The sequence below is a fragment of the Haliotis rubra genome, unplaced genomic scaffold (assembly GCF_003918875.1).
Source record: "Haliotis rubra isolate DU_JTF1 unplaced genomic scaffold, ASM391887v1 Scf415, whole genome shotgun sequence".
Taxonomy (NCBI): domain Eukaryota; kingdom Metazoa; phylum Mollusca; class Gastropoda; order Lepetellida; family Haliotidae; genus Haliotis; species Haliotis rubra.
Window position 1 is genome coordinate 832159 of NW_025767097.1, and position 22800 is coordinate 854958.

Sequence of the window (22800 nt, forward strand, 5' to 3'; positions counted from 1 at the left end):
GACGCGAGGAGACGCTATGTCCTGTACTCCGTGTACAGTGGGGATAGACCATGGCGTCTGTGCAGTGATCGTGTACTGTCTCAAGGGGAAACTGTTTGAGCCACACTGTGGTAGGTATCAACTGACTACTTTATAACCTTTATGTAATGGGGACTCACACATCAATACCCTACGCTGTATCCCGTGTTCTTGTGAAGGGTGTTTGAAAGAAGGAATGCTAAGGGTCTAAGTTAACCCCGAGGCGCACCTGAATCAGCTGGTCGTTGGCTCGAATCTCATTGCCGGTCCGATTATGATCCTTGTAGTGTTCGACAGTTGTGTTGACATAAAGGCCATAAAGGGTTGACATAAAGGGTTGACATAAGGGTTGACATAAAGGGTTAATATCAGGCCTGTGTAGTTGTTATTTTAGTGCATTCTTTCCATATCACGGCTATCATTTCTTGGGGGGAATGACGTCAATTTTGAATATCATTAGTTGGCTTCGACAGTTTAACTTCAAACAAGGAGCTTTTTGAATTACTGAAATATTTAGAGTATTTAAAGATGGTCATCTATGTCATTTTTTTCAAAATGAGACTTCTACTTCGTCGCATGCATTCTGCAATGGCACGCATGTGACCCTGGCACGTGATAAACAGTCGAACAGGTAACACTATAGTGAGGTGTCAGGTAACGCCAACTCAGACGGTCGACCTACACGGACCTCCCAGTTTCTATACACTATGTAATTGTATCAGTTAACGACTCTACGAGGTGGGATGTAGAAGTTGGGGCAGTAGATATGCCATGTCTAAGAAATGTGCAAACATTTATCAGTTGCTATTTTAGCTTCATATTTAAGTCTTTGTTCAGTTCAACATATTTTGGAATATTCGATACAGTAGACTGGTCATTCATCGGAAAGACACTCACCTTTTTCAATTTTGGAGATTCTGGGTACGTATATTTTATAAAAATATAACTTCCAGTGTACTAGTTCATGGTTTTGGTTCTTCAAACTTCAACATCTATAGAGGCTGTCGTCAAGGAGATCCACTTTCACCATATCTCTTCATACTTTGTGTTGAAATTTTAGCAATAATGATACGAAATAATGCAGAAATAAAAGGAATACATGTAAACAATGTTGAATACTTACTCAATCAGTTTGCCGATGATACTACCTGCTCTTTAGATGGATCTGAACGCTGTCTGCAAGCAGGTTTTAACGTGTTTTGCGCCGTTTTTCAGGATTGAAAGTAAATATAGAGAAAACTAGAATTTTATGGATTGGCTCTAAAAAGCGCTCAAGAATAAAGCTCTGTAGAAATTTCAATCTAAAGTGGGAACAAAGTTATTTTGAATTACTCGGAATAAAATTTGATTTAGATCTTGATGAAATGGTTGATCTTAACTATAAAGATAAATTGATACACTGCGAAATCCTCATGTCAATTTGGTCTATAAGAAATCTCACTCCTTTGGGTAGAAATACTGTACTTAAATCGTTAATCATTCCAAAATTAAATCATCTCTTCGCTTCCATCCCAAATCCTCCGGACAAAGTAATAGATGACTTTCAAGGAAAATGTTTAAAGTTCATACAATGTGGAGAAACAAACCTGATACAGGTAAACGTGATCAACTTATATGTAATATTAAAGATGGCGGCCGGAACGCACCGAATATAAAGGAGGTGATGCAGGCTCAAAAAGTGTCGGTTATAAGACGTTTCTACATGAAGTACACTAGCGCAGTTAAAGCCTTCTTTAAAATCAAACAAATCAATTTCGAAAACATCAACAAAAAAGTAAACCCAATACAACCATATATCTTCAACCTTCTGACAAGACAAACAACTGGTTGTCAAGTTTATTACAGGGCTTTATTGGAAACAAAAACAAATCGCAATCAACACTGTATGAAATGGAATGTTATATTAGGAAATGAAATTGCAATTGATATAGATACTTGGCACAACTATAACCATATTCCCTTTCGTTGTACAAAAGATACAGATCTACAATGGATTTCAATACAAACTGCTTCATCATATTTTGCCAACGAACAGTAGACTTTTTAGAATGAAATATATTGACCTTAACCAATGTAGCTTTTGCTCAAATTCTATGGAAACAACACCCCACCTCCTTTATGATTGTAGCAAGGTTACCCATATATGGAAGAAACACCAAGATTGGCTTGATGATAAACTGGATTCAAATTTAAATTTCAACAACACAAATTCTTCTTGGATTCCGTCGTAAACATAATGACCCAATTAATGTGATCCTCATCCTTTTCAAAAGTATTATTTTTAATCGTAAAACATCTGGAAATATGCCAACATTTCAGTTTATGTTGAAAAGGCTATGTTATGCTCCAGAATCGACGCTTTTTACAAATTCTGGTCGGCATGTCACAACCTGTTTAACGACTGATTTAGTTTGTATTGCCATTGCTACATGCCCTGTATAACCTCTATACAGAGGTAGCCCTCTACCCTGCTTGCTGGAGCCCATGTGCAACTGTAAACATGGTATGAAAAATAAAAAATTATAACAAAATATTTTGGAATAACATTCTTATTTATATCTGAAATGCAGGTTAAGGAAATCCAAACATGTGATAAAACATTTAGTCACATGTACTTGTTCAGCATTACATTCTCTCTTGAAGTTGAAGCATTAACCTCGCAGACTCAAGTCTGAATAGAAAGCAAAAAGAAAGGCTTTAACGTAAACTTAAGATTTTTACTTTTCCAGGTATTGTCGTACCTGGTGTCTTGTAGTCTTATAACGAGGTTTCGGTATATGTTGTAGCTTTGTATGTGACAGACTGATCACCTGTGAAGATCCGGGTTAGTCCTGCATACCTGTGTTTGTCATAAGAGGTGTGCAGGCTTTCTGACGTGACCCAAATACATAGGTCGATTTCCAGACATGATGTTGCTGTTAAACAATCAAATATATCAGCAAATAGGTTAATCAGTATTCTGTATGCACTGAGTGAGTTTAGTTTTACGCTGTTTTTAACAATATGTCAGCTACGGAAGCGTAGTAGGGCCACGGTGAAATATTTTTTTGGTCTTACTATCTCCTACGTAGTACTTAATATCTCCTACGTAGGACTTAGTATCTCCTACGTAGGACTTAGTATCTCCTACGTAGGACTGTAGGACTTAATATCTCCTACGTAGGACTTAGTATCTCCTACGTAGGAGTTAGTATCTCCTAAGTGGGTATCTCCTACGTAGGACTTAGTATCTCCTACGTAGGACATAGTATCTCCTACGTAGGACTTAGTATCTCCTACGTAGGAGTTAGTATCTCCTAAGTGGGTATCTCCTACGTAGGACTTAGTATCTCCTACGTAGGACATAGTATCTCCTACGTAGGACTTAGTATCTCCTACGTAGGACTTAGTATCTCAGCCTCAGCCTCAGCCGCAGCCACAGTCAACAGCTTGACATCACCCCGGTCAGCTGACCTCGGCTCCTCTATGGACGACAGCTAGGGACTCGGCCAGGCCCACAACTCTACACGACCGCAATTATCAGGTGCAGAATATTCCAGTTCTTTTTGTGATCTAATTATTTTAACTTGGGATATTGATGGTTTCCTCACAAAATTTAACGATAGGGATTTCGTTGAGTATATACAAAGCTATAACATCGTTTGTCTAGTCGAAACGTTTCTAGACAGTGTCATATCCATACCTGAGCTCTCATCCTATGTTATGTATATCTGTAAAGCACATAGGCTAGCTAAGTATGGTAGATTATCAGCTGGGGTTGTAATGTTGGTTAAACGCACCATGGCGTCTCACTGCCAACAAGTCTTCACTGACATAAGCAATGTTGTATGTCTCAAGATAGAGAAAAACATTGTCATTAAACATAAAGAAATCATCATACTAGGAATGTATGCCCCTCCTGCCAGCTCGACATTTTATGTTACAGTCGATAAATCCAACCCCATCGACAAGCTAGATGAATGGCTCACTCAACACCGTGACTCGAACGCAGAAGCTATTATCTGTGGGGACTTGAACGCCAGAGTTGGTAGTGGTAACAGCCAACCTGAGACATTTGACACTGAACGACTTGACAGAAGTGCCTTCCCGGATGAAGATCCTGTGCTACTAGGCCAGAGACACTCATGCGACAATGTTATAAACTCGTTTGGTCGTAAGCTTTTAGACCTATGTTTTGCACACAATCTGTACTTGTTCAATGGACGAACAAATGGAGATTGGGATGGCAATTTCACTTATATTTCAAACCAAGGATGTAGTGTAATTGATTTTTTCATTAGTTCTGTTGATGTACATCAAATCTGTAAATACATACACATTGATACTCGTGTTGAGTCGAAACATATGCCAGTGAGTTTACATTTAAAGTGTATTACTGAAGTGACAGACAATAATGCTAACTGTAAACATGAACAATCACAAGATGAGTTTAGATATAGGTGGGGCGATAACAAGGCTGATGCATATTTACAAACTCTAAGTTGTCTGTGGAGGAATGAAGAACTCAAAGATCATATAGAGAACGATGTTAATTATGCAGTCGATGAATTTGTATCTGTCATTCTTGGAGCTGCTCATTGTATGAAAAAGCCTCTTGGAAACAAAAATATCGTCAATAATTCATTCTATAATCATCATTGTAAATCTGCTAAAAGAGAAGCAAGACGTGCTTTGAGAAGACTCAGAAAACATAAATCAAACGAAACAAGAAGCACGTATTGCAAACTAAGGAATGACTATAAATATATATGTAGAAAGTCCAAGGCCATGTTTAAGCTCAAAAGGAGAAACAGATTAAATACAACATTATCGGACCCAAAATCATTTTGGAAAGAGCTCCGATCCATCTCTGGAGGAAATAAGTTATCACCTCAGATCAATAAAGATGTGCGGCTTGATCATTTTAACACAGTTTTTAATAGACCTGTGCTCAGTGATACAGTAACTTGGGAATGTCAAGATGTTAAGGATTGTGTTGAAGATATTGATGCAACTATTCTTGAATGTGAGTTCACTGATTCTGAAATTATATCAGCCTTAGATCATCTAAAAAGAGGTAAATCTCCAGGTAATGACTGTATAATTGTAGAAATGCTTACATGTTCTACACATATTATTTTACCATTTCTTAGAAAACTTTTTAATACATTGTTTCAAAAAGGTGTTTTCCCTGAAAACTGGACTAAAGCAATTATAATTCCTATACATAAAAAGGGTGACCGAAGTAATCCCGATAATTACAGAGGGATTTCCCTTTTAAGTGTACTCAGCAAAATATATACACGGATTCTTCATACCAGACTTACAACTTGGGCTACGATAAGAGATAAAATACCTGAATTTCAAGCCGGTTTTAGAAAAGAGTATTCTACAACAGATCACGTTTTCACCTTAAATGCAATAATTCAGAAATGCTTATCAAGAAAAAAGAAGAAATTATATGTTGCCTTCGTAGATTTTAAGAAAGCTTTTGATTCCGTCTCACGATATAAACTTTGGTACTGTCTTCAAAACTCTGGATTAAATGGCAAAATGTTGGCTGCAATAAAAAGTATATATGTATCTGTTAAAGCATGTGTAAGATGCAACGATAATGTTTATACAGATTATTTTGATTGCCCAGTCGGTCTAAGACAAGGGTGTATTTTAAGTCCACTTCTTTTTTCATTTTTTATTGGTGAACTGTGTACTGATATTGTAGAAAGTGGTAAATTTGGTGTACAGCTGTTTCCTGATTTTTTAGAGATATTGCTATTACTTTTTGCAGATGATGTCATTCTCATATCTGACGTTGCTTCGGGACTACAAAAACAATTGAATATTTTAGAATCATATTCTGATAAATGGGGACTTGAAGTTAACCTCGATAAAACCAATATTGTTGTTTTTAGAAGGGGTGGGCGATTATCAGCTAAAGAAAAATGGTATTATAAAGACTCTGTTATTGACGTTGTGAATTCATATAGATATCTTGGTATTATATTTTCATCCACGTTTAAAATGAATAAATGTACAGACGATCTAGCACTGAGAGGAAAAAGAGCATTATTACAAATATTATATAACTTAAGAAAGATTGATGTGATTGATCCTAGGGTATTCTTTAAAATATTTGATTCACAAATTCAACCAATTTTACTTTATGGTGCGGAAGTATGGGGGGTTAGCCGCTATGAGAATATTGAAAAAGTTCATTTGCTTGCATGTAAGAGATTTCTAAATGTAGGATTACAAACGCCTAATGTTATAATATATGGTGAATGTGGACGATATCCTTTGTATATAAATGCCTTATGTCGAGTTATTAAATATTGGTTAAAACTTACAGAAATGCACTCTGGTAGAATACCCAAAAAATCATATGACATGTCAGTATATTTAGATAACATTGGGCAAAATAATTATGCTTCTCATATTCGTAATATACTTTTTTCACATGGATTTGGCTTTGTATGGTTAGCACAAAGTGTAGGCAATAAGGTTGATTTTCTTAGATGTTTTAAAGATGTATGTGTAAATATGTTTTACCAATCTTGGCATTGTACTCTCGACAACAGTTCACACTACAATTTGTATAGAGAATGTAAGTGTTTACTAGAACCGGAAAAATATTTAAGTGTTATACATGAAAACAAATATCGTAATATTCTTATAAAATTCCGAGCAGGCCTATTACGATTAAAAATAAATGAAGGAAGATGGTTAAATATTGATGTATCTCTACGCACATGTCCTGTTTGTAAACTCGGTATAGAGGATGAATTCCATTTTCTTTTAGTATGCAAATATTATTCTGAAGAAAGATTCTATTTATTTTCCACATATTTACAACCGCATTCCAAATATATTTATATTCAAAAGCCTGCTAACTTCTCCTTCAAATGAAGCATTATTAAATCTATGCAAATTCATATATACTGCTTATAAAAAGAGACAGACTTTGTTAAACTCTTAATTGTTTTACATCATGTTTCCAATATATTTTGATTGTACATATGTTATATGTATATGGGCCGGTGGCCTTCATGCATAATAAAGATCTTTGACTTTGAGGACTTTACTAAGTCCTACGTAGGAGATACTATGTCCTACGTAGGAGATACTAAGTCCTACGTAGGAGATACTAAGTCCTACGTAGGAGATATTAAGTCCTACGTAGGAGATAGCGACCCCAAAACATTTTTTCACCGTGGCCCTACTACGCTTCCGTAGTCAGCAATATCACATCGGGGAACACCAGAAATGGGCTTCACACATTTCACTTATGTGGGGAATCGAACCCGGGCCTTCGGCGTGACGAGCGAACGCTTTAACAACAAGCCTACCCCAACGCCCCTCTTCTGTCTATATACTATCAAGTATTCATACATAATACATAACATATTAGTCTTAGGTTGAATCAGGCCAGATGATCGGCTATTGACATCATACCAGATGTGTTGAAAAACAAAATTGAGTATTACGCTTTCAAACTATAACAGCGGCAATTTAGGGTCTTGAATGAAAAAAAACCCCAACCAATTCCTGATATGAAACAGATTTACCAGTGTTGAGAAACATGCGCCGGACATAGCGCGACTAACAACTCAAGCGTCACAGGTTGCGTGTCAGTGAAAAGCGGACCACTTGAACTCCAGCATTGTGAAATACAATACCTTCACAGAGGACTGCTCTAACCTATACAACATGTAGCGAAAACATGATAGAACTCGGGTACCTAGGCCAGTCAGCGTTATAAATTGCACAGCCAACAAGAAAGGTCTCCACCTTGTACAGCGGGTGTCTCGTACGGTACAGTCCATCTAGATGTTACTTCGACATGGTACAGCCTACCCAGCTGTACAGGGGTTACCCAGACATGGTGCAGTCTACCCAGCTGTACAAGGGTTACCCTGACATGGTACAGTCTACCCAGCTGTACAAGGGTTACCCTGACATGGTACAGTCTACCCAGCTGTACAAGGGTTACCCTGACATGGTACAGTCTACCCAGCTGTACAAGGGTTACCCTGACATGGTACAGTCTACCCAGCTGTACAAGGGTTACCCTGACATGGTACAGTCTACCCAGCTGTACAAGGGTTACCCTGACATGGTACAGTCTACCCAGCTGTACAAGGGTTACCCTGACATGGTACAGTCTACCCAGCTGTACAAGGGTTACCCTGACATGGTACAGTCAACCCAGCTGTACAAGGGTTACCCTGACATGGTACAGTCTACCCAGCTGTACAAGGGTTACCCTGACACAGTACAGTCTACCCAGCTGTACAAGGGTTACCCTGACATGGTACAGTCTACCCAGCTGTACAAGGGTTACCCTGACACAGTACAGTCTACCTAGCTGTACAAGGGTTACCCCGACACAGTACAGTCTACCCAGCTGTACAAGGGTTACCTCCACATGGTACAGTCTACCCAGCTGTACAAGGGTTACCCCGACACAGTACAGTCTACCTAGCTGTACAAGGGTTACCCTGACATGGTACAGTCTACCCAGCTGTACAAGGGTTACCCTGACACGGTACAGTCTACCCAGCTGTACAAGGGTTACCCTGACACGGTACAGTCTACCCAGCTGTACAAGGGTTACCCTGACACGGTACAGTCTACCCAGCTGTACAAGGGTTACCCTGACACGGTACAGTCTACCCAGTCTACCAGCTGTACAAGGGTTACCCTGACACGGTACAGTCTACCCAGCTGTACAAGGGTTACCTCGACACAGTACAGTCACTGCCAGCTGTACAAGGGTTACCCACAGTCTGTACACCCTGACACGGGTCTACCCTGACACAGGGTTACCCCGACACGGTACAGTCTACCCAGCTGTACAAGGGTTACCCTGACACGGTACAGTCTACCCAGCTGTACAAGGGTTACCCTGACACGGTACAGTCTACCCAGCTGTACAAGGGTTACCCTGACACGGTACAGTCTACCCAGCTGTACAAGGGTTACCCTGACACGGTACAGTCTACCTGTACAAGCTGTACAGCTGTACAAGGGTTACCCTGACACGGTACAGTCTACCCAGCTGTACAAGGGCTACCCTGTCACAGTACAGTCTCCAGTCTACCCAGCTGTACAAGGGTTACCCCGACACAGTACTGTCTACCAGCTGTACAATGGTTACCCCGACACAGTACTGTCTACCAGCTGTACAATGGTTACCCCGACACAGTACTGTCTACCAGCTGTACAAGGGTTACCCCGACAAAGTACTGTCTACCAGCTGTACAAGGGTTACCCCGACACAGTACTGTCTACACAGCTGTACAAGGGTTACCGTGACACAGTACTGTCTACCCAGCTGTACAAGGGTTACCCTGATACAGTAGGTTTGCCTGGCCGTGTTAACACACGGAGCATGTTCTCGCGAAAGCTTATTATGTATATCGGCTCAATTAGTTGAATTTACCCTTAATCGTCAAAAGAGATTTTGAAATAACTGGTTCCGTTGATGAGTACGTGGCTATTGAACACTGAGTTAGAATCCTATATTAATGCATTATTCATATAATGGACCAGTGAAGATCCGGGGAAGAACTGATCTTCAGCAACCCGTACTTGTTGTACGAGGGATCGGGAGGTCAGGCTCGCTGACTTGGTATACACATGTCATCGTATCCCAATTGCGTAGATCGATGCTCATGGTGTTGAATACTGGATTGTCTGGTCCAGACTCAGTTATTTTGCAGACCGCCGCCATATAGCTGGAATACTGCTGAGCACGGCGTTAAACAACAACCAACCAACCATACAATGTTGGAAAGGAGAGGGTGGATATTTTTTTATGATGATAGGAATTGGTTCTTTTTCAGGTAACAGGTCTTGCATACGAAGATGAACTGTTGAGACACGATGGCGGATTCGGAGCAGCATGAAACTACAGAAGGGGACAGAGACTGTTCACAAACTGATACAGGTTGGTGAAGATTGCCTTACTTCCTGCCTCGTCCCCTACATGCTTATGTGTTTCAGGACCGCCTCCGTGGTGTAGTGGTTAGAGCGTCCGCCCGGAGAGCGGAAGGTCGCGGGTTCGATCCCCGACCGCGTCATACCAAAAGACGTTAACATATGGTACTTGTTGGTCCCTGCCTGGCGCTCGGCATTAATGGGTACAACAAGGACTGGTCGGCTTGGAGTCAGTATAATGTGTCTGAGTGGGGTATTCATGCTTCACTGCGGTATGGTATCTCAGTGGGCTAGCACTATAAAACCAGCTTCAGACTGGGCTAGTACAAGCAGCCGCACCTACACATACACACGCCTGCACGTCGTCATATGAGCGAAATATTCTCCAGCGCGACGTTAAACCCAATTTCACCTCATCTCACCTTATGTGCAGAGTGAAGGTTTTGCAATAGGGTCGATCGTCTTCTCTAACCTCACACACAGTTTCTCATCACATCGCCAGAAACCACCAATTTAAGCGTCTGGCACATTTACAGCTACCTAAGTTCAGTCCAAGGCTGCCGTCAGTCGTCTAACCCGCTCAGCCAACGCGGCTTCCACAAAATGGAAGTCGGACAACTGTTAGTCTAGACCACGGACGTTGTGTCTCCCTCTGATAAGTGTAAATTGGCACGGCTCTCACGGCCGATAGCTGTGAATACACAAACCTTGTGTGCTGGCGATTAGGTGCCTGATTCTCAGGGTGTGGGTTCGAATCCCAGATGGGGCTCAACCCAACAAAAGTACTTGAATTGTACTTAAAATGTAATCCCACATATAACATGTGTTACACCTTCTTTGCTGGTCTACCCGCTCCCGTCTGCATCCAGGTCCACGAATCCACTATGGCTCTCCACGGTAATTGCTCCTTGACTTGAGGGTAGGGTGCTTCTAGAACTGTTTGTTTTTGCACATCAAGTCTCCCAGACACATCTCCGCCTCTAGGCTGATATCCCGTCTTGTAGATTCTATGAACCGTACACAATCATTCTTGAATAAGTCTTACCTATTTACATTCGATCATGTTACAGTAGTGGAAGAGCAGTCTGATGTCCCAAGTGTGTCCTCTGCTCTTGTCAGTGACGTGACCACACCAAAACAGGTTGTCGGCAGCAGTGGTAAGTGTGTTTGTAGCAGGTCGATGGGAAAGCATTGGCTCACATGTACAGGTTACAAGATGTACAACATTCCTTAGAAACCCGTTTAAGATATCTGGTATCAAAGATGTGAGATCAATTCCGTTATCGTCTACCCTTTAGTAATGGATTATGGCTTTCCGGAATCTAATTTATTGATAGGTTAGTCGAGGTTCGGATGACCTGGACTGACTGGTCGAAACGTTATAATTTAGAGTGCTTATAGGTATATCCTTTTAGCACGGGTTAACCTTATTGGTCATGTGGACACTGCGCCCGACTTTGGATCAGAAGGTCCGTGGTTCGAATGCCAGCATGGGAATATTAATGGCTTCTACACTTGTATCAGTAGAGTTGAGTAGTTCTCCCTGAAAGTTCATTCATTAAGGGTGAGCTTCTGAACCTATGCTGTTTCTTCTGGATCCAGGAGCCCAGGGATCAGTGCCAGCCCCCAAAGATGACTCTACAGTGCCCAAACAGGTTGAAGGTAATAGCTTACCGATATATCTTGACGTACTGATTTGTGTGACTATTTGGGTTGGGCATTACTACGAAAGAAATGAATAATGATAATTAAAATATTCCGATAACTAAGTACTATTCTATTCTTTATTTATAGCTCCTGTAAATACAGAATGTATTTGTTCCTGACTGTCGGTGTCTGGTGTATCAGGATATGCTCCAGTGTGCATACTACTGTTTTCTCTTCAGATACTGGAGGAAGTATACCCAGTCCCATATGTGGCACAGATGACCAGACTCAAGCACTGCCAAGAGCAACGGTAGTAGCTCTTAAACATCCTACCTTTGACTCATTTTGTACCATTTTTTATCAATACTTATACACATGACAAAAAGTACCGTAACGCTCATAAGTTTTAACCCCCAAATGATGAAAGTTATATTCATATCCTAATTATGATTGTTTGAATGATTATTTGACCCTTCGGGTGCACCATACGTTGAATTTGCAACGATCAAAGGCGAGTACCACGTGCAACCCTGTACCCGTCATTATACAATTCTTACAGTTAGATAACTTTGAAAACCAATTGATTTCGTTATTGAAAAAGCGAATATCGTTCCTCCTAATATGACAACTGTTCAAAGGTTGCAAGTTATGGTATGCGGAATACTGGAATGTCATTGAGGGTTATTGTAAGAGAAGTTGGTTGTCATCCATCGTCTCTCAGCCGATTGGCCAGAAAACATCAGCAAACTAATGACGTCAAGGACCATCAGGTCACGAGTGACAGCTTATTGAGGGATTCAGCTCTTAAAGGGATACAACGCTTTTCAGAATCCCAAGACTTCATCCGTCCATGTCAAGTGGCATGTTAAAAACAGATTGGCTTACACATCGATGTTTGTCCAACAGAACGGTCCGAAATCGCCTATAATCGGCCGGGTATAGTTCCAGACATCACATCAGATGTCCGTAGTTATTCCCAGAGCACAAGTCAGCACGACTAGCTTGGTGTCAGCCTCGAAATCACTGGAATTTGAGGTCATAGGGAAGGGTCCACTGTTTGAACAAGACAGAAACACTGTATATTGTCGATTTCTTACGTCAAGTAACAGCTCTGCCTTGATCCTCAAGACGTCCCGATCTCAGTCCCATAGAGCTTGTTTTGGACATTATGGGGCCCAGAATACCCAAGAGAGACCCTCCCGTACAAAACCTTGCCAAAAACCATATTATCAGCACTACAAAATGTATAAATTCTTTGTCACGTTAGTTTATCTGAAGGGGCGGCGGGGTAGCCTAGGGGTTAAAGCGTTCGCTCGACGTACATCAGCCCCACATTGTTACCATGTATAAAGTCCAAATCTAGGTTATGCCTCCAATATCTTGTCTCTTTTGCAACACAATGCAAACCACATAGGTTAGGCATAGCTAGGTTATGTAGAACTTTGGCGATATCACGAAATATTGCTACACGGGTGAGTGAGTTTTATATATACTCATAGCCAAATATATAACAGCCATATATAGCAAGTGTTAACAGGATATTCAGTTGAAAATATCTGTCGACAAGACACTGGAATAATAAGGAATACCATAGTTCCAGAAAATATATTATCAAAAGTTAGAACACAGATAGTCGTAAACGTTGACGTGTGTGCTGCTATCTCATATGTTTATAATGTTTATCCATGTGATAGAACATTCAGTAGATTTTAAAATTTTGATCAATACGTTTTCCCCCTATATTTGCATGTCAATAGATACTTGTGACGTGTATTTATGGTATGTGGACAACATATGTCTGTCTTTTTCTGCACATTATGTAATATCCTTACCAATTCTTGATGAGACTTCTGTTTGGTTTCAGAACGTCTCCGCTATTCCCCAATCACCCAAGAGCATTTACATGGTTGGATGCACAAATATTCAGCTTGAACTAGTCACAGGTTGGTACATATAAGTTGTATGCGTCTCTCGAGGGTAATACGGTCTGATGTACAGCTCTTTGTAGCAGTGTCACCCGACCCGGTAGGTCGTATTTATCTTACCGCCATGTTAAATTTCCACAATATCATTTTATTTATTTTAAAGATCGCTACCGACTATGACATGTAAACAAATTGGCGTCTGCCCCTTGACTGGATTTTTTAAATCAGTGAAACATATTCTGACAAGGTTAACACTGCTATAAAAATAGTTAATTATGTTTAAGTTGAGTGTGCAAGTACAAAATAGTTTAAATAGTAAGTGAGTGAGTTTAGTTTTACGCCGCACTCAGCAATATTCTAGCTGTATGGCGGCGGTCTGTAAACAATCGAGTCTGGACCAGACAATCCAGTGATCAACAGCATGAGCGGAGCACCTTTAGAATACAGCACCACAACTTCTCGTGAGGACGATCTCTGCCGTAGGTCACGTGTCATTAAGACAAGCAACCAGTTTGTGAGAACCCGTCGGACGCGAACCCGCGACCTTCGGATTGTTAGCTCGACAGCTAACCGACTGAGCTACGTCCACACTGTTGCACACTGTGCAAATTTATCGAGTCATTCCTGTGACGTCACGGAAATGAACGGAAAGAGTCGAATAGGTCACGGACAATTACGAATGCTACGGGTAGACTTGGTGTCATGCGATTTTATTCTACGGACAGTTGCCGAATGGATCCGATGCCATTTGGCACACTCGTCCCATTCCGTAATCTACAAATTAACGTGTGGCGTGGAATGAGCCGATATGTCTCAAACGGAAAAGGGTTGTTGACGTCAGGCGTCAGACGTAGATTTCACGGTGTATGCATGAATGACGCGCTTTTATATAAATCTGTGATTTTGTGACAGAAAAGTGATGTAGGGAACACTGTAAGGATAATGTGGATCGCAATAAGGAACAAGGGAGACATGAGCATGTGTAGTGACGGCACGAGGGTGAGTTAGCCTTCGAATCATTACTTTACAAAATTTATGTTGCGTGTGAAAGAGGCTTCAGTGCAAATTCCAGGCCAATTTCCATTAGCCCAAAATTTCTACATTAACCCATTTCATAATGTACTTTCGACGTTTTTGGTTTCCCGTTTTTGTGTGAAAAAAAAGTATTAAAATGCAAAAAAGAAAAACAACAAATGGTACTCACGTATTACACCGGACATGTACCTACTATATTGGATTAGGTCCCTAACCCTAAACCCTAAACCCTCAGCCCTAACCCTAACCCTAACCCCTTGAAATAATCCTAATAAATAGAATGCATTGACCGAACCACCGGACATTAGGTAATTATATTGACACCTACTATTAAATGTATTCCGGACAAATGTACTTATTAAATGTAACAATTTGTGCATTAGTCGTACCTACTATATTGCATTAGGTCCCCAACCCCAACCCCAACCCTAACCCTAACCCTAAACCCTAATCCTAGCCCTAGACCCAGCCCTAGCCCTAACCCTAATCCCTTGAATTACTCCTAATAAATAGAATGCATTGACAGAACCGGCACAAACACGACTGGCGTGTCTCGTGTAATGCATTATTACCGCTTCGAAATAAAAAATACTAATAAAACACTTTTTCTGTGTAATGGTGCAACTTACTGAATGACAAAAATATATATGTAAATTTAAAAAATTACAAAATACAAAATACACAACACTTAACACCCCAGCAGCCCGTAATACAAATAAATATGAGCGGATTAGTGAAAAAAGAAAAATATTTCAAACTGGTGCTTGCAAAATATTGCGCATCCGCCGGTATACAACTACTGGAAACTCTCAACATCGTTGGCCTTATGCAATGACATAGCTCGTAGAGATGAAACACCAGTGAGCGGAGCTTATACGCACTCGCTGAGCCAGACAACCGTGTTGCCATGCAGGCGTCATAGGGCATTGTTTCGAGATCGTGCTTTCGAACAAAATCACATTACATTACGTAAAAGGGTATTATGACGTATTTTTAAAGTTTGTGGTGCTGTATTCTAAAGGTAGGTTTAGATCTGCGCAATTGGGAACCGAGCCTGACCACCCGATCCCATTAGTCGCCTCTTACGACAAGCATAGTCGCCTTTTGTTGCAAGCATGGGTTGCTGAAGACCTCTTCTATCCCGGATCTTCACGGGTTAGTTTAAATAAAGCAGTGAAAGTCGGTAAAATAGATGTGTACATAGTGAACTCAAAAACAGCTAATCGAACGGTTTTCGAACTCCGGACACTGCATGCGTGATATTATGACGTCATACGATTGTTAGCGACACAGCTTCTCGGCGGAGAGTTTGTCGGTTACCGTGGCAGCTGGTAACATTTTTTCCAGTTGTCACCCTCCTGGGAGGAGTGACACGGAAACTTATTAAAGCGTCATTGACCAATGAAATTAAAGTATTTTACATGACGGTAAGATAAAGACTAATGTTTGATTTGGTCAAATACAATTTTCAGATCACTATTTTCTTTAGCTCAGAACTACATGACTGGTGAACAGTCAAACACTGTTATGTCCAAGTACGTAAAAACCTCAAGTTATCTGATGTTCGACACAACCGTGGAATGATAACTAAAAAGGAATACGCCAAGACTGTTTTGTTATTATAGGATATTTATATAGCGCACATATCCAGGCAACTAGTGCATGCTCAAGGGGCTGGAATTTTTTCGGAGCACCTTTAGAATACAGCACCACAACTTCTCGTGAGGACGATCTCTGCCGTAGGTCACGTGTCATTAAGACAAGCAACCAGTTTGTGAGAACCCGTCACCTTCGGGATTGTTAGCTCGACAGCTAACCGACTGAGCTACGTCCACACTGTTGCGCGATGTGCAAATTTATCGAGTCATTCCTGTGACGTCACGGAAATTAACGGAAAGAGTCGAATAGGTGACGGACAATTACGAATGCTACGGGTAGACTTGGTGTCTCGTGATTTTATTCTCTGGACAATTGCCGAATGGATCCGATGCCATTTGGCACACTCGTCCCATTCCGTAATCTACAAATTAACGTGTGGCGTGGAATGAGCCGATATGCCTCAAACTGAAAAGGGTTGTTGACGTCAGGCGTCAGACGTAGATTTCACGGTGCATGCATGAATGACGCGCTTTTATATAAATCGGTGATTTTGTGACAGAAAAGTGATGTAGGGAACACTGTAAGGATAATGTGGATCGCACTAAAGAACGAGGGAGACATGAGCATGTGTAGTGACGGCACTCGGGTGAGTTAGCCTTCGAATCATTACTTTACAAAATTTATGTTGCGTGTGAAAGAGGCTTGAGTGCAAATTCCAGACCAATTTCCATTAGCCCAAAATTTCTACATTAAACCATTTCATAATGTACTTTCGACGTTTTTGGTTTCCCGTTTTTGTGTGAAAAAAAAGTATTAAAATGCAAAAAGGAAAAACAACAAATGGTACTCACGTATTACACCGGACATGTACCTGCTATATTGGATTAGGTCCCCAACCCTAACCCTAACCCTAAACTCTAAACCCTCAGCCCTAACCCTAACCCTAACCCTAACCCCTTGAAATAATCCTAATAAATAGAATGCATTGGCCGAACCACCGGACATGTACCTACTATATTGCATTAGGTCCCAAACCCCAACCCTAAACCCTAACCCTAACCCTAGTCCCAGTCCTAGTGCTAGTCCTAGCCCTAGCCCTAGCCCTAGCCCTAACCCCAATCCCTTGAATTAATCCTAATAATTAGAATGCATTGACCGAACCGGCACAAACACGACTGACGTGTCTACTGTCTAGTGTAATGCATTATTACCGCTTCGAAAAATGAAATACTAATAAAACACTTTTCTATGTAATGGTGCAAATTACTGGATGACAAAAATATATATGTAAATTAAAAAAATTACAAAATACAAAATACACAAAACATAACACCTCAGCAGCCCGTAATACAAATAAATATGAGCGTATTAGTGAAAAAGAAAAATATTTCAAACTGGTGCTTGCAAAATATTGCGCATCCGCCGGTATACAACTACTGGAAACTCTCAACATCGTTGGGCTTATGCAATGACATAGCTCGTAGAGATGAAACACCAGTGAGCGGAGTTTACACGCACTCACTGAGCCAGACAACCGTGTTGCCATGCAGGCGTCATAGGGCATTGTTTCGAGAACGTGCTTTGGAACAAAATCACATAACATTACGTAAAAGGGTATTATGACGTATTTTTAAAGTTTGTGGTGCTGTATTCTAAAGGTAGGACATTTTTTCCCTCGATCAATGGATGTCAGTCTCAACGGCACATCGTATTATCAATCTCAACTCCCTGGAGAGTATTCAACTCTTGCAGCCACTAGGCGCACCGACTTATTGTGGCTTTCCATCCTAACGAGGTATCAATTCACAACTGGCAGGACTGGGACACATAGTCACAGTACTTTGTCCAAGTTTACTGCACGTTGCTGTACCCGCAACTAGGTGTTTGCACATATTCATGTGGCCACCATCTGGTCATATATCAACGGATTCGTGGGTTCTTCTAAGTGCACAGGGTTGTGTATTGTACACTAGGGGTTGTGACAACAATGAAAGAGTCTGCACACAAAGTTGACTCCAAGGTTTTTACACCCGGTCACAGGTGGGCTCGATCCCGACACCTCAACCTCGCTGGATCACTAGCCTGGCGCCTTAGCCAGCTCGCCAACTGCGCCACCAGCTCGCCAACTGCGCCACCAGCTCGCCCACCACGCTCCCATCTCGCCGAACACGCCCCCATTTCGCCCACCACGCCCCCATATCGCCCACCGCGCCACCATCTCGCCCACCACGCCCCCAGCTCGCCCACCCCGCCCACCATCTCGCCCACCGCGCCCCCAACCTCGCCCCATCTCGCCAACGGCGCCCCAGCTCGCCCACCGCGCCCCAATCTCGCCCTGCGTGCCACCATCTCGCCCACCACGCCTTCATGCGCCCACCGCCCCCATCTCGCCCACCGCGCCCCATCTCGCCCACCGCGCCCCAGTCTCGCCAACCGCGCCCACCAGCTCGCCCGCCCACCGCCCACCAGCGCCACCGCGCCACCAGCTCGCCCACCGCCCACCGCGCTACCACCAGCACGCCCACCGCGCCACCAGCACGCCCACCGCGCCACCAGCTCGCCAACCGCGCCACCAGCTCGCCCACCGCGCCACCAGCTCGCCCACCGCGCCACCAGCTCGCCCACCGCGCCACCAGCACGCCCACCGGGCCACCAGCTCGCCCACCGCGCCACCAACTCGCCCACCGCGCCATCAGCACGCCCACCGGGCCACCAGCTTGCCCACCGCGCCACCAAGGCTGAACCTATACTTCGAGACAATCATACATGCGACACACTAGAGTTCTACAAAAGGTGTGCAGTTCACATATATGATGTATATTTTATTATGATCACTTATGATATCATTGTCCTATACCTATATTTCTTTCTCATATCAGGTTTGGGAGGAACGAACCAGCAGGCCATAACAACAGTGAGTTGTATAATATACTCAGACAAGTCAAATACTTGCTTCACTAAATATACTCCACAAGTAAACACCTACTGTTGGGAGCTCCTGACCCCATGTGTCGCAAACGTAATGCATTTCTAACTTCCTTCATAACTGGTGAAGAAATCTGAAAAATATATAATCAGTTAGAAAAGGTGATTCTTTAACTGGACTTTCAAAGGCGCCAAGCCATGCTATTCCACCATAACAGTTTCTTATGTGACCAATAAACATAAGTTATCTCTGTCAAAACAAGAAACCTAAAATTCTGGAAACTTTTATATAGACTTAAAACTACATCATCTCAGAAGGAATCTATTTAATCCCGATCCTGAAGAGCTAACAAACCACTTCACTTATATTTGCAACATTAAAAGAAACATATCTTCTCCGAACACTCTGCAGAATTCTTCTAGGCATGAACCTACTGTCAAGGAGAAGATAATGTACATACAGAAGTTTTGAAATAGGTTGCACATAGATAGACTAGTTGCTAGATAGACTAGTTGCTTAAACGGTTAAATAATAAGGCGTTAAACAAGGTTGCCTTCAATGGTCTCTAGAATTATACTGAACCACAAAATAAACGTCGCCTTTCAAAACCAAATGCAAAATTTTGTTCTTACAAGGTGGTGTTTTTATTATGATTGCACCGTTTTGTTAAATAGTTTTTCAATCCAAATTGATAGCTATTACCAACATCAGTGTGTTTTCTGATGAAATAGCATATCGACCAAACGCACCGAAAAAGGCAGACACGGTAAAAGGTTCGATGTGACATTCGTGAAAATGAAAGTGCACGTGCATGTCGAGACAACCCTACCAATGAAAGCGAGTCCCAAACTCGCCTGAAATCATTCCTGTTTTGACACAATCACCATGCCACGACTTACGAGAGATCAGAGGAACCAAGTCTTTGGACCATTGCAAGTTGGCCAGACTGCACGGATGGTAGCCAATCATTTCAATGTTCATGTTAGGACAATCTACCGACTCAAGGAGCGGTATCAGGTCACTAACAGCACCCAAGACAATCCACTCAGTGGACAATCTTCAGTAACATCACAACGTCAAGACCGACATATTGTGCGCAACCATCTGCATGATCGCTTCCCGAGGGCGACGGAAACAGCACGCCAGACCATTGGGACCTATCAGTGCCGATACAGTGAGTCGACGTTTGCGTGGAAGAAACCTCTGCTGTCACAGATTATATCGTAGTCCTGTCCCCACCGCTCATCACCGCCAAAACCGACTGCATCGAAATTGGCGTTATCGACAATGGAAAAATGTGCTTTTATCTCATGAAAGCCGATATTGTGTTCCTACAGTCGAAGGCAGAGTGAGAGTATGGCGAAGGCGTCTGGAACTGTTTTCCAATGAGCGTATTGTTGAAAGAGACTCGTGGGGTTGTCCAAGCACCATGGTGTGGGGTGCAATAGATCTGAACCAGTTAGATGACACCGTGGTGTTCCAGAATCCTATTCCAGGATGAGGAAATGATGTGGCAGCTGCTTGCTATATTTACCAAGTCATAAGACCCCACGTTGTACCACATTTTGGACGTTACAGAAATCACATCTTCCAATAAGACAACGCTCGTGCCCACACTGCCAGAGCAACATTGGACTTCCTAAGACAACATGGCATCCAAACCCTACAATAGCCTGCACTCAGTCTGGATTTAAATCCAATCCAATAGATTCAAAGAAGACTGAATGACCTCCAACCAAGGCCGACAACTGCGGCTGGACACGATCAGGCATTTTGCAGATTATGGTCCCAAGTGCCTGAGGTATTCATCAAGTGGCTAATTTATTCCATGTACAGACGATGCAACGCTTTCATACATGCCCATGGAGGCCACACACAATACTGACTTAGGGCTATCTCAATGGTACCATGTTTGGCGATTTTGTTTGTGTGAACTCTAAATGTGATTTCCGGAAATGTCTTAACCATAGTTGTCAAGTTTGAACTCAATCCTCCGTTTTGATTTTTAATTAGAGGGAATTATAGTGTGTGCGTTAAGAAACCGCCATCGGTGCGATATTTCCTTTGTGGTTCAGTATATTTCATACCTCACGGTTATGATAGAACATGTTCTGAAAACATATACTGAGTCAAAAAAGAAACTTCACATTCTTTCTTCAGGGCACCATAAAAGAACAAGAGATGGTAAGATGGTTAAATTGTTATTATTTCATTGCTGAGATCTGTGTGATGTACTCGATACACTGACAGTGACATATTCAGTTCCATTAGGCTACACCGCCGTTCCAAAGCATGGGTATACAGAATGTCAAGTCACAAGAATAAAAATGCGAAATTTCTCAGTTCAATATCGTGTATGGCCGCCCCGCGCATTCACCACTGCCAAACACCGTCTCCTCATCGACTGCCTGATGGTTGTGAACACGTGGTTGGGGATTCTGCGCCATTGCTCTTGCAAGGCAGCGCCAAGTTCCTGCAAATTCTGAGGTTGGTTCCTAAGACCACGAAGCCTTCTCCCAAGTGCATCCAAAACGTGCTCTATTGGATTAAAGTCAGGGGACCTCGATGGCCAGTCCATGACGTTGATTCCAGCATTTTGAAGGAAATTTCGTGTCAACATCGCGGTATGTGGAACTGTAGACCTGGGCCATGAGCCGCCATGAAAGGAACGAGTTCAGGGGTGAGCACCTGGTCGCGGTAAGCAGCAGCTGTGAGGTTTCCACGGATGACCAGAAGTCGGGAACGTTTGTTCCCACACAAAGCACCCCACACCATGCAACTTCCGCCCCCGAATCTGTCTACTTCCTGTACACAACATTTGGCATACCGTTAACGACGTCGTCTCCAGACTCTTTGTCTGCCGTCCGCGAATCTGAGGGTTAACCTGGATTCATCACTAAAGACGACTCGATTCCAGTCTCTCTGGGTCCATCGGAGGTGACGTTGGGCCCACAGCAGACGTTGACGTTTATGAAACGGCGTCAATATTGGCCCACGATATGGACGTCGAGAATGGAGATTGGCAGCCCGCAGCCGATTTCGAATGGTCTGTGAGGACAGTCGACCTCTAAACATCTCAGCCCTGGTTCGTGTAGCCGGCAGAAATCTGTCACGTAGGTGACGTAGGACGATGTGACGGTCTTCTGCTCGTGACGTCACACGTGGACGACCCGACCTTGGGCGATCAGAAGTGGTGCCAGTTTGTTGTAGACGACCTCGCAAGTCATACACAGTATGACGGCTGCATCCCATTGCTCTTGCGACGTCAATAACTGATCTTCCCGTTTGCAACATCCCAACGGCTCGTTCACGTTGCACTTTTGACAATCGTGGCATTTCAAGTACCGTTAGAACTGTGGTTTAAAAGTGTTTTTTCAATTCTTGAGGCCAATGCAAATACGTGCATATGAAGAAAACTTCGATGCGAAGATCACGTGATCGACTGCACGTGCTAAACCTGATTTGGCACTAACGTCATTTGCACGACGAATGGATTGGTTTGAGTGGGTTTTGATAACGTTTTTCTAGAGTCGAAAGATAGGGATCCCATTTCGGATACATAGATGTATCATTAGAGAAAAATTATTCATTATTTTTCAAATAACATTTTGTGAAGTTTCTTTTTTGACTCAGTATATTTGTCATGACTATGATCCCCTTACCCCAAAATCTAAACGCGTTACCTGATGTTCTAGTCTATATATATATTATATTTTATGCATAACCGGGGCG

At 42.4% G+C, this 22800-nt stretch overlaps 1 protein-coding gene across 1 annotated transcript in view; it reads left to right on the forward strand.

Annotated features, from left to right (window-relative positions):
* LOC124288310 overlaps positions 1-22800 on the forward strand; it is a 25929-nt gene continuing 3129 nt past the window's right edge. The window contains exons 1-7 of the mRNA XM_046724821.1: positions 1-110; positions 9843-9946; positions 11007-11093; positions 11539-11598; positions 11823-11893; positions 13448-13526; positions 19022-19056. Of these exons, the coding sequence (XP_046580777.1) occupies positions 9883-9946; positions 11007-11093; positions 11539-11598; positions 11823-11893; positions 13448-13526; positions 19022-19056 (396 nt within the window). The 5' untranslated portion in view covers positions 1-110; positions 9843-9882. The remainder of the gene's footprint in view (positions 111-9842; positions 9947-11006; positions 11094-11538; positions 11599-11822; positions 11894-13447; positions 13527-19021; positions 19057-22800) is intronic.